General features: G+C 40.2%; 1 protein-coding gene across 4 annotated transcripts in view; it reads right to left on the bottom strand.

Annotated features, from left to right (window-relative positions):
- Positions 1 to 1,921: 1,921 nt before the first annotated feature.
- The window catches only part of JPH1 (junctophilin 1), a 157,469-nt gene continuing 145,794 nt past the window's right edge, over positions 1,922 to 13,596 (bottom strand). For 2 of the 4 annotated variants that reach the window (XM_073550773.1, XM_073550774.1), the window contains 3 exons: positions 10,209 to 10,840; positions 3,417 to 3,513; positions 1,922 to 3,140 (listed from right to left, as the gene is read on the bottom strand). In XM_073550773.1, coding sequence (XP_073406874.1) covers positions 3,433 to 3,513; positions 10,209 to 10,840 — 713 coding nt within the window. In that variant the 3' untranslated portion in view covers positions 1,922 to 3,140; positions 3,417 to 3,432. Of the gene's footprint in view, positions 3,141 to 3,416; positions 3,514 to 10,208; positions 10,841 to 13,596 lie in introns of those variants that run through there. The other 2 variants (XM_073550775.1, XM_073550776.1) reach the window with 1 other exon arrangement.

Genomic DNA, 13,596 nt, shown 5'->3' with positions numbered 1-13,596 from the left:
GACACCCACTTCAGGTAAAAGTACAAGTAGGCAGATGTTACAGCCATACACTCCAACAGCTTCTGGTCCATTGCTCAGGTATCACCAGCCGATCCTCCACGGATGCAGTCTGTATACATTTTACCACACTGCAATCCTACCAGACGTCGGGTAAGGAGAGAAGCGAGTGCACACTACATAGTACATTGTGGTGGTGGCACATGTTCAGCACTCATGACTGTGCATGATACTCGTTCGGCATTACCATGTTGCCTCATCTACTATCTTCCTCCACATGCAGTTTGTCTCTCATCGGTGGGAGAGTAACAAACCCATTCATAGGTTGAATTCATACTATGCACTTTGGCAAACAAAGGCAGATCCTGAATGATGCGACGCTGACAGGAGGCAAAGTTGCATACCAGTTTCCGAGTACTGGTGTCACGACAATCTAGCAACTGGAAGGGGTCAAAATACTTAGACCGAAGCAGAACAGACCAAAATACTTAAACCTAAGCTGAATAGACCAAAATAATTAGACCTAAGCTGAACAGACTAAAATACTTAGACCTAAGCTGAACAGACCAAAATACTTAGACCTAAGCTGAACAGACCAAAATAATTAGACCTAAGCTGAACAGACCAAAATGCTTACACCTAAGCTGAATAGACCAAATATTTAGACCTAAGCAGAACAGATCAAAATACTTAGACCTAAGCTGAACATATCTTAATACTTTGCCACCACCGATGTCAGGCCTGAGATAACTCCCTTTATCTTATCCATATCTTGGATCCATAGTATGTCACCCATTACCTGCGGTGGGCTCAAACTTTACTGTATATAAACTGGGGTGATGGTGCACCATAGCAATTGTTATTATGGAGGCATTTTCCCCTAAAAGCATTAAGAGATTATATTGTGCCTCAAATTCATCATACAACCTACAGGGTATATGAATAAAGCAGCATGTAGCGGACCAGGAGAATCTGACAGTGACAAAAGGACAAAGAAAGCTAAAGAGGTTGTCCAGCACCGCTTACTTCCACATCGGCGAGGAGGTGCGCCAATAAGGTTATGACGCCACATACCAGCAAGGATGTGTGCAGGGATCGTGCATGTGTCCTTCATTAGAACTGTGCACGACACCTGCCAATCGCTTATCAAGGTCGGAACGTCATCAGCACAACTCTTCTCCGACGTGTAGGTGAGCGTGGCAGCCACCCATTTAATGGAATACATAGCTGTGAAATTTGCCTCCTTTCATATTATATCCAAAAGAGAGGCACAATGAAATCAAATTTCATTGACATCTAGCAATCACTACCTCTAGCACCAGCAATTGTGATTGGCATCAATACAAACTTTAATTTATGCTTAAAATAATGTGATATTCTTGCTTTAGTATGTATCATATTGCCAGGCAGAACGTCATGTAAATGTATTATAATATCCAAGGACAAATCTTTGTGCAATAGGAAACTGACAAAAATAGTATTCATTTAAACTTAAACTAAGAAAAAAATACATTTTCAAATTGCTTTCACTTACTTGCAATTTTTATTGAGATATATATATATATCTATCTATATATATATATATATATATATATCTCTATCTATCTATCTATCTATCTATATATATATATATATACACATACATACATATACATACATATATATGTTCATGTGTGAATTTCTACAGATTTCTGTATATTGTCTAATGTGTGCAGACTGGGAAAAAAAAAATAGTTTTTTTCATTAAAATGTTAAATACCCATGACTATATTCTTATAGTTTTTATATAATCCCTCTTCTTAGAAAAAAATAAAAGTTTCATAAACTAAAACTTTGCATTTCAATAAAGATTCATCTTAAAATAAACTCATCAGAATAGACCTGAAAAGACGACCATGCGAACCAATCTTTGTGCCTTCAAATATTCAAATAAATAATGTATTCACGGTGTGTAGGTATACATTCATAGAGAAGTATATATATATATTTATAAAGGATACCGCAGGCTTGTACAAATAAGAGTACAATGTAGGAGCCAGCCTGGTCTCTCTTAGACTACAAGCATGGAAGCAAATTCATCAACCTGAATTATACATTGTGAGAAACACTTAAGTGTTAACAGTCTGTGGCTCCTTAGTTATGTACATATCCATACATATATAGACAGTGCACGGTACCATGACGTACGTTCAGAAAACTAACACACGGTAAAAAAAATTCAATAAATTAAAGCAGACACACTGTGAAGCGTTGCCAGTGCACAGCGGAAGTAGATCTGTTGTATCCTCAGCCAATACCCATAAAAAAATCTGTATGAGAAAACCCCGAGTTCTGGGTGTAATGAACGCCGCTTCTCTTCACACGGTAGCGCATCTTCACTGTGCAAAGACAAAGAAGCATTTTCAAAAATTAACTAAAATTTTGGAAAGAATAACATAAAAAAAATTGTGAAAAACTGCAACAAACGTAAATTTGCAGATTTTATTATCTAGTGAAGAGGCTTTCGTCCCTGATTCCCCCGGTACTGGGGCAAGTAATTATGGCTATCCGTAAGGTATACAGGATCATGGAGATTAGCCTCTATGCACAAGCAAATGAAATACTATCTTCCATGGCTGCAGGAGATGTTAAGAGCAGCAGGTAATGGAATAAGACTGTTGAGTGATGCTGCAAACTATTTCTTCTGAGATAGGAAAAAACTTTGGAACCGAATCCACAGCAACTGAATCCTCTGCCCACATTCCTCTGGCAGTCATTTTCCCTATCTCCTCACTATAAACGTCAGGCAGCAAAATAGTAAGGCAGCTGTTAGCTTCCATCAGCGGAAAGTGCCGGCCTGGTGGTGGCCACCTTCACTGACTAGGCTGTTACAGCAGGTTGTGTTCTGCCTTCTGACACGGTGACTGGCCTACCTTTCTGTGGAAGTCAAGACTGGCAAATGACCACCCAACAGTCACATAGGCCCCGCAGGTCACATACATACACATTTTTTTTTTTATTTTATTTTTTTTTTTTTTTAAAGTAATTGATCTTTCTTCCAAAAGTTCAAGCCTTCTCTTTCCCGCACCATGACAGAACAGGTGCCAGCTTATGACACTAGTAACAGGAACTGCGTGCCAACATCTCTCGCTGTCCAGACGTCACTGCAAGAAAAAAAAAAAAAAAAAAAAAAAAAAACAGGTTAAAGAATTCTAAAAGTAAATTTACCATTTTGTATCATTTTACGTGTACACAAATAATTTGTATAAAATGTTTCTCCCGAGCTGCAATTATAATTCTGCATTCCACACCAATCTGTACAGTAATCTGAGTTCTGAACCGACTGAGCTATGATGGACTATGAAAAGGCATAAAAAAGGCTCAAAATGCATTTACTGCACCCTTCTGGGAAAGGACATGACAAAGAGGAAAGTTATTACCTGTACCAGCATCCAATCAGGTGAGAAAATGAACAAAAAGAATTGCCAAACCCAAGTTTAGAAGCATAACCAGGGCAATCATAACCGAATTGGGCCCCTGCAAAGAAAAGGATCATTATTTATTGAAACATTGTCCATGTCTATCATATAAAAGCCAAAATTACAACGCACATTAGTACAAAGTAAGAACACTCGCCCTACATTTTCAGCATCTAGTGGGGATCTCTCAGCAGTCTGGCTGAAGGGGCTGTGGTGCTCCAATGAGTGCTGCATCCCCTTCATTGTTTACGATCTACAGAACCAAACTGATAGTGGCCGTGCCAGGTATTACAGCTCCAAAATGGTAGTGGCAATGCCAGGGATTACAGCTCCAAAATGGTAGTAGCTGTGCCTGGTACTGCAGCTCCAAATTGATACTGGCCGTGCCTGGTAGTGCAGCGCCAGACATTTGGTGATGTATGGAACTGCAACCAACAAAGAAGGACTCTGATTACCATCAATTTGTTACCAAGTTCTGCACATACACAATACAGTACAAATGACTAATAACACTGGATCCTATAGGTGACTGTAGTGTGAATATAAAAATGGATATTTTGAGTCCATATTGAACTAATTCAGACTAAGACAGAGCAGCATTGCTGGTCATACATTTATGGACAGACAATGCTCATAGTGACCCACTTTGAGAACTGTTTACTTATTGTCTGAAAGCCTTTACCTCACAAACAGTTTATGTTTCTCTATAAAACAAAAGTTAATTTAACCTATGTCTGTGGTGGTTTTATCTAATCCATGTGGGCTTCTATATTCAGGGTTTATTGCCCATCGGCTGAGGTTTGCCTGGTATCTCCATTTCATCTTATTTTGAAAGCTGGCCACTGGAGAGGTAGGGTGAAACCAGAGTTACTACATAGTGTAACTCACTATATAAGGCCGGAGAAACCTGCCTGAGATAGAAGTAGAAACTTGTGTAGCTGTACACAGTGTTGTGATACCTGCATAAGTGGGGACGACTGCGCAGTGTGGTGAATTTCCCAGGTGTTCTCTGTCTTGGTGATGCTTCTTTGATATTCCAGATGGATGAGGTTTAAAAGCCTCTTAGTGATGATGTGAGTATATATACTTATTCATTATTTAATCTTTATATGTACGTAACCTTTGAATGTTAAAATATACAAAAGTTTATGCAATCACACTATCCCTTTTAATTTTGTACTTTGAAATAAAATTGCGTTATATCGCAAGTAGTAGCCTTCTTTAAAGCAGTGTCCGAACCTTAGCGTTAAAAACTTGGCAATACAGTGACGTAAGCTGCTATGTGGCTATAATTCACCATACATCAGGCATTTGTTATGAAAACCGTACACTGCAAAAAAACTGTGAATAGACCCTAAAAATATCTGCACATTACATTTAATGCCCTTAATTCTCCCCATTTGTGAAATTGATTTAAAGTCAACCGAGTTTTCAGCAGTTCTTCACCCATCATGTATTAGATAATCACGTAACCTAGTAGATAAAATACTAAAACCTTACGGCATTAGTTCGGAGGGGCATCAGTTTAGCTTCTCTTGCCGAGTAGGGAATCAGGTTCAGTATACACGCTTTATTCAATTACCTGCAATCCCTGGCTCCACCAACACAACAGAAAATGAGAAATGTTGTGTAATGCGGCATATAAAGGCGTCTTATTAGATTGTCAGTAATCTCCTTTAAGACGTGAATAACAAGCAGCTTGCCAACGGTGAAGGAGTAATCACAACTCTGCAGGCTGTTACTTTTGTTCTGCTACTATTTATACCTCCACCGCTAACCCGTTATGGGGGCTACAAACCGCACTGTGCCGTTTTCTGCCTCCACGCTACCTGCCGGCAACACACAGAAGGCCAGTCAATCAATCATTCTGCGGCCACAGCCACGTGTAGTCTATAAGATGTAATGTCAGTGGCCCCGAAAGATCGACATGCGGATATGCAACCCTTCACTCCTTGCTGTGAAGTCACACTACTTTCTGTAATGTTCTTTTAGTTTCGGAGCCTGGCAGGTCGTAGCTTTCATCTCTGAGGGATGTGGAAGCACGGAGATGGGGCTGGTGGTCCTCACCGAGCCATCACCTGGCAATGCTATGGCTCCAGCCACTGTATGAGCAGATTCCTCATAAGGTATAAAAATAGGGATAATAATGATTTTTAAATCTTCATCACTTAAGATACATGGGATGGAGAACCTCCATTTATGCCAGATTTTCAAAGCAGGTTATGGGTAATAATACTAAAAATAATAATATGGTTAATAGTCAATAGAATCTGTCATAAACATACAATGGCAGATCCAACCCCTATGACTCCCAATGATTGATTGCTAAAAAGAGGTCTGGTCCATAGACTATAATGGGCTACAATAATGATTGCAAGGTGAAGCAAACAGCAGCAGTATCCCAGCAGATGATCCCACATGCTTCATCCAGATTTTTTTTTTACTAATTAGAACCAGTTACTGGAACATATTTTGCTCTCTAATCTTTTTACTTTTTGTGGATTTTTTTATTCTTTGCTTTTGTAGAGAATTATGGGGAAAGCCATCCTAGGAGCGGCCTGTTAACAGCATTCAGAGAAATGCTTTATGGCAGCCAGACACAGCATAGATAACAGTCAGCATCTGATTCATTGACTAGGAGAGTAATCTAGGCATGCTCTGTGATCTGTGCAGCGGTCACTGCGCAGAGAAGGGGCGGGTGAACCCTGACGATCACCTATTAGGAACGGATCCTAATAATAGATTAGGTGGATCCTGTGCTATGTACTGTAAATAGGGCAGTAATCTGTCACGGTAATCGTGTCTGTGATAATGAAACTGTTGGAAATAGATTTCTCCACGAAGTATGAGCCTAATATCAGGTTCAGTGGTCAGAAGGAAAATTATTTCAGAATTCTATAGAAATAAATACAACACTTTCCTTTCAACACTATAACTCATGGTCTTATTACAGTGGAAACTATTGCTCCTCCTGTATATTAACTATTTGTGGACATCTTAAACATGTTCTTGTTCCATGTTCTGCACTTTTTTGTGACAGTCTTGAAAGAAGAGTTTTTGGAAGTCAAAACACACTGTATTATGTTCCCACTGTTCAGATTGTGAGCTTGTATTATTAGGGCATCTAAGGGATGTGCTAATTACTTAGCCTTCTATTCTCCATGACAGATCTTCTTCCTGAGAAGCCCTATAATATCCTTATTTGGGATCAGTAGAAATGTCTTGAAATGGATGACAGGACCTTGCCAACACCAGACAGTCAATCTGAGCTCAAAAAGGAAAGTGGTGTTTTAAATAGTGTTTTCACAGTCTAATTACATGGGCTGTTAAATATATCATCATAGCTGAGAACACGCTCCTCCGTAGATTAGCATTCGCTTACAGAGCTGTCAAAGAGAAGATAGCAAACATCTACCATGGGGAAAAGCAGGGCCAGGACAAGGTATTTTAGTGCCCTAGGGAACATCTACCATGGTAAAAACAAATACATACAGTGGGGGAAATAAGTATTTGATCCCTTGCTGATTTTGTAAGTTTGCCCATTGATAAAGACATGAACGGTCTATAATTTTAAGGGTCGGTTAATTTTAGAATATCAAAAATAAAATCCGGAAAATCACATTGTATAAATTATATTCATTTATTTGCATTTTGCAGTGAGAAATAAGCATTTGATCCTCTAACAACCATTAAGGCTGTGTGCACACGCTGCGGATTCCGCTGCGTTTCCGCAGCGGTTTTGGCCGCTGCGGACACGCAGCAGTTTTAGCTGCGGTGTACAGTACCATTCATTTGAATGGGAAAAAAAAAACGCTGTGCCGACGCTGCGGAAAAAACCGCGCGGATTTGCTGCAGTTTTGAATCCGCAGAAAGAATTGCATGTCAATTCTTTCTGCGGAAACCGCTGCGGGTTCCTATCTCCACCATTGTGGAGATAGTGAATCCGCAGGACCAAACCGCAGGCAAAACCGCAGATAATCCGCAGGTCTTTGGACCTGCGGATTATCTGCGGTTTTTGCAAAATCCGTGCGGATTAATCCGCAGCGGATTCCGCAGCGTGTGCACGTACCCTAAGAGTTCTGGCTCTTACAGATCAGTCAGACACTCCTAATCAACTCATTATCTGCATTAAAGACAGCTGTCTTAAGTCACCTTTATAAAAGACTCCTGTCCACAGACTCAGTCAGTCAGACACTACCCTCTACAACATGGGCAAGACCAAAGCTTTATAAGGATGTCAGGGACAAGATCATAGACCTGCACAAAGCTGGAATGGGCTACAAAACCATAAGTAAGACGCTGGGTGAGAAGGAGACAACTGTTGGTGCAATAGTAAGAAAATGGAATACATATAAAATGACTGTCAATCAATATCGTTCTGGGCACCATGCAAAATCTCACCTTGTTTGGGTCCTTGATCATGAGGAAGTCGAGAGATCAGCCTAAAACTACACAGGAGGAACTTGTTAATGTTCTCATGGCAGCTGGGACCACAGTCACCAAGTAAACCATTGGTAACACACCACACCGTCAAGGTTTAAAATCCTGAAGTGCCCACAAGATCCCCCTGCTCAGGAAGGCACATGTGCAGGCCCATCTGAAGTTTACCAATGAACACCTGGTGATTCTGTGAGTGAGTAATTGGGAGAAGGTGCTGTGGTCAGATGAGACAAAAATTGAGGTCTTTGGCATTAACTCAACTCGCCGTGTTTGGAGGAAGAGAAATGCTTCCAATGACCCAAAGAACATCATCCCCACTGTCAAGCATGGAGGTGGAAACATTATGTTTTGGGGGTGTTTCTCTCCTAAGGGCATGGGACTACTTCACCGCTTCAATGGGAGAATGGATGGAGCCATGTACTGTAAAATTCTGAGTGACAACCTCCTTCCCTCCCCCAGGACATTGAGGCTATGTGCACACATAGTGAAAGGTGATGCAGATTTTTCTGCGCAGATTTGGAAAAATCCACATGTAAATTCGCAGGTCAAAATACCTGCGGTTTCACACCTCTACAATGGAGAAGGTCTGAAACCGCTGCTGATTCCGCACAAAGAATTGACATGCTGCAGATTTGAACCCGCAGCAAATCCGAGCGGAAAAATCCGCAGCATGTGCACAGCGTTTTTCACTTTACCATAGAAAACAATGGTACTGTACAACACAGCTAAATCTGCTGCGGTTCCACAGAGCCAAAAACGCTGCGAATCCGCAGCAGAATCCGCAACGTGTGCACATAGCCTAGAAATGGGCCATGGCTTGGTCTTCCAGCAAGACAATGACCCAAAACATACAGCCAAGGCAACAAAGGAGTGGCTCAAAAAGAAGCACATTAAAGTCATGGAGTGGCCTAGACAGTCTCCAGACGTTAATCCCATAGAAAACTTATGGATGGAGTTGAAGCTCAGAGTTCCCAAGTGACAACCTCAAAACCTTAATTATTTAGAGATGATCTGCAGAGAAGAGTGGACCAAAATTCCTCCTGACATGTGCACAAACCTCATCATCATCTACAAAAAATGTTTGGCTGCTGTGCTTGCCAACATGGGTTTTGCCACCAAGTATTGTCTTGTTTGCCAGAGGGATAAAATACTTATTTCTCACTGCAAAATTAAAATAAATTTATATAAAATTTATACAATTAGATTTTCTGGATTTTAATTTTGATATTTTACCTCTGAATGTTAAAATTAAACTACCCTTAAAATTATAGACTGTTCACGTCTTTGTCAGTGGGCAAACCTACAAAATCAGCAAGAGATCAAATACTTATTTCCCCTACTGTATATAATCCCAAACACATACATACACACTATATACAAACATACATACACACACACACACACACTAATATATATATATATATATATATATATATATATATATATATATATATATATATATACACACACACAAACATATATACACACATACATACACACACTCTATGATGTATATATTGGGCAGACAGTCTCATTACTTGACAGATCCTACATTTTGTTCACTCTCCCAGTTCAGAAAATAAGGGGGCAGATGACAAGGAGCTGCTAAAATCTCTGTGAAAGAGGACAAGGCACAGAGAGGACAGAACAGCTTCCTGGTCCTGCTGTCCTGGGCTCGCTGTGAGCCCTCTCCCTACTCTCTGACTAGAAGACACCAAGATGGGTTCTCAGATGAAGAACAGACAGTGGAGGATGCCCGAGCACGATGTAAGGCATGCTGAGCATCCTTCACTATCCTGTCCTCTAGTGAACACTCACCATTGTGGTGCTGTGCAGGACAGAAGCAGCAGCCGGTGAGTGCTCAACAGTCTGATGGGGAAACGTTCATTGGCCAGGGGCCTTCCTCCCTGAATAAATCGCCCCCTTTTCAGTGCCCGAACCTGGAGTATTGCCACAGAGAATTCAGTGCACCTTAGTGTCTGTGGGTGGGCAAAGCAGAGCTGACCGGCACGTAGCCAAAGTTAATAGTTTGTTTGGGACACTTGCGCCCCTTCCCTTATGATAAGAGGTGGCGCCCTAGGCAGCAGCCAACCCTGTCTATACTGGCTTTCAGTTTTATAAAACTACAAACATACGGGTAACCCTATGTGTAGTGCCCATATAAGACAATAGTGGCACTGCATGGAGTCTAGCACCTACCACACATGTGTTAACTCTTGATTAGAGAATATTGCACTTGGAAAAACCTAGAAACAAATATTCTAAAACTTCCTGAAGAAATCCAAGTTAGAAATCATAACAGCCACTACTTACTGAATTCATTTCATTTCCAATAGCTGACACTGAATCATTATTGGGTTGATTCTTTGATGCCACAAATTGGGGCATAACTTTGGGCTCAGGTGTGCTTTCTTTGGCATCTGGCTTTGATTGTGGCTTTTTAGGGCTTTGCTTTTGGGATGGTGGCACATTCACTGTGGGTGGTAGCTTTTTTGGATTAGAGTTTTCTTTTATAGCTAAATGTATTGAGGGATTCACGGTTCCAAAATAGCTGTGGAAATCGGCATGAAGTTCCCCATTTCCAGTGCTGCTTGGATTATGGCCAAATGAAGCCTTTGGTGATTGTTTGGCAACGGCCTCCTCTTTCACAGGGGCTTTAGCAGGCAAGGGCTTCAAGGACGCCACCGGTAGATTCTCAGTGGACACACTTTTCCTTTCGAGATTGGGAGGTGCTACGGGGGCAGGGTTAGAATTTTTTCTCTTTATATCCTGTGAAGACTCTTGAGGCTTTTTCCGGTTTTCCTCCGGTGTTCTTGGAGGAGTTGTTCCTTTCCTATAAAAATGTGGTGACTCTTTTGGAGTAGGTGGGTTTTTGGGCAACTTTTCTTCTGGGTTTTCTTTTACTTCAGTAACGTCTTGAAACTTTTGCTTGACGTAATCTGGCCCTGAAATTATTAAAAGAAAAAAAAGTAAGAATCAGAACGTCACTTACACCGAGTCACTTGAATGGGACTATTTTGCAGTACTAAATTTAGTCTATGGAAAAAGTGATGTGGTTTCTATAAAAAATTGAACCTTTTTCTAAATTTAGCCTATTTAACTTAAATATAAGATTATCACTGCAGATAACTTTTTCATTACTTAAATGTAGGCATCATTGCTGAAAAATAGGTTTTGCACTAGTATTTCATTAATATTTTTGGCTGATTGATTTCTACACCCTCTGTGTATCACAGTATCTAGCAGACTGCAGAATGAGTTAAATCAAATTTCTATTTTGATCTTTTCTTAGCGGATATATCCCCAGATAAAAGTTTAACTTTGATGTGGTCATAAATTAGCTTATAGACGTCAGGAAAACAGAGAAATATGGGTTAGAAATCAAATTCACTGACTGATTTGACTGTTAACTCATTCTGAAGTCAGTCTGTGATAAATAGAGGCAGTGGAAGCACTTAAAGAGTAACCGCTAATTTTTTACTGTTATAAATCAACTAGCTGAAGACCCCGGCGATGCCCGGTCATAGTAACTAACTACGGTTAGTTATAACAAATTCAGGGCTGTGGAGTCGGAGTCGTGGAGTCGGAGTTAGTTTTGGTTGGAGTCGGAAGAAATGTACCGACTCCAGCTTTAAAAAAAAATGTATTAATATTTCATAATTGAACTTTCATATGAATTTTATAAATGTTACTCAAATATACTGTATATGTTCTATCAAACTATGAACAACAGTGATAAGCAGTTCTGCTGGAGATAGAGACATTTCTTACTTCTTGTGTGTCACTGTTCTCCACTGCCCTTATCTAATCTTATACTTGGTTAACCTCATGCTGCCCCAACCCCCCTACTTACAATGTATGAAACTGAAAGTGTTGCAAATTCTTAGTAGTAAAGCTCCTCCTCTAGACTAGATCATACTAGGTGTGCGTCTTCCAAGCATCTCACAGCTGCCTGCTACTCAGAAGAGGAAGACTGTAAGAAGTATTATCCTTTCAACAAACTTTGCATCAGTTAACTGTGAGTACATGAGGAATAATAACAGTATTACTGACCACTATATCAGTTGTACGACCTGGCAATAATTTTGTACAATTGTTTTTAGGAAAAACAATTGTCATTTGGATTGTGAATGCAGAATTAAAAACCTGAGAATGTCAAAGAAGCATCACATTAAATCAGCTGTATTTGAACATTTCACCATCACTCAAGATAGAAAACATTATGTCTGTCAGTGTATGACAAATGATCCAGACGAAAACAAATGCTGTGAAGCCAAGATGAGTGCATATTCAGGCAAAGATAAAAATGCTCCTACCAGAGCTTCTAATCTAAAGAGACATTTACAGCGCTTTCATCCAGAAGTACTGAAAGCAGTGGATGAGAAAGACTGCATCCAAACCAATGAACCAGTGCCCATCTCTTCCAGCCAAACAAAGGAGCAGAGAACTTTGCAGCCATCAGTTGCAAGATATTTTGTCAGTGACAAAGTTACTGTGACAATGACAGTAGATACATTTAAAAAACAGATCATTGAGTTTGTTGTAAAGGATAGTGTGCCTATTTCATTATTTTCACGACCAGCTTTTATGTGTCTGAATGGGGAAATGGCCCGCAAGCTTGGTGTTTCTCTGGAGAGAGAGAGAGTATTAGAAAATTAGTAATCGAAGAAGCTTTTAAACAAAAGGAAGAACTTAAAAAAACTCTCAAGGGACGCTTTCTGTTTCTTAAAATGGATGCCTGCACACGTCACAGAGTGAACTATTTTGCCATCAATGTCCGATTTGTTTGTGTCAAAAATGAAATAGTTACCAAGACATTGGCAGTAAAAGACACCAAAGCTCATCACACCAGTGAGTTTCTCCAGGTCTTGGTGGAAAAGGTTCTGCAAGACTATGAACTTAAAAAAGAGCAAGTTCTTTCTGTCGTACCTGACAATGCTTCAAATATGATAAGTACTATTAAGCTAATGAATGAGAGTAATGATGGTGACCAGCAGCTAGAAGAACATTCTGGGTCCACAGACACAGAAATGTTTGAAATAGAGGAACACAGTATTGTAACTGAGGAGCAAACTGAAGTTGCTTCAGATGAACAGCAACATGATAGTTTAGATGATCTTGTTGAAACTGTGTCAATATGTTCTTTCATTCATCACATGCGCTGTGTTGTGCATACGCTACAGCTGGCTATAAGAGACAGTCTGCAAGAAGGACATGCTGCTGCACTGATTGGCAAGGTGAGAAAATTGGCTACTGTTGCCAGAACCCCTAAAGTTGACTCAATTTTGAAGAGACGTGCTTGAAAAGGGGCAATTATTGATCAAGCCACACGATGGGGCAGTACTTACTTAATGATTCAGCGCTTGGTTGAACTGAAAACCTTTCTTGTAGACATGGCTAACCCTCAACTGACGCTAAATGAAAGTCAGTGGAATCAGGTGATTGAGCTGGAAAAATTGCTAGAGCACCCATTTACAGTGACTAAAAAATTACAAGCAGAGGACTTAACTCCAGGTATTTTCTTAAAGGAGTGGAAGAACCTGATGTTTCGCCTGTCCCAAAGAGGAGGGTTAATTGCAAGTGGCATTGCTACATCAATGAAACGGAGAGAGGAGCTACTATTACAAAATAACATTCTTTTGGCAGCTGTTTATGTAGACCCAATGCATCGGATTCTTCTAGATGATCAACAGCTAAGTAA

The sequence above is a fragment of the Dendrobates tinctorius genome, unplaced genomic scaffold, assembly GCF_039654945.1.
Source record: "Dendrobates tinctorius isolate UK_male_01 unplaced genomic scaffold, ASM3965494v1 ptg000169l, whole genome shotgun sequence".
NCBI lineage: Eukaryota > Metazoa > Chordata > Amphibia > Anura > Dendrobatidae > Dendrobates > Dendrobates tinctorius.
Note: the sequence above shows the minus strand (reverse complement) of the source record. Positions and strands in the feature narration are given on the sequence as shown.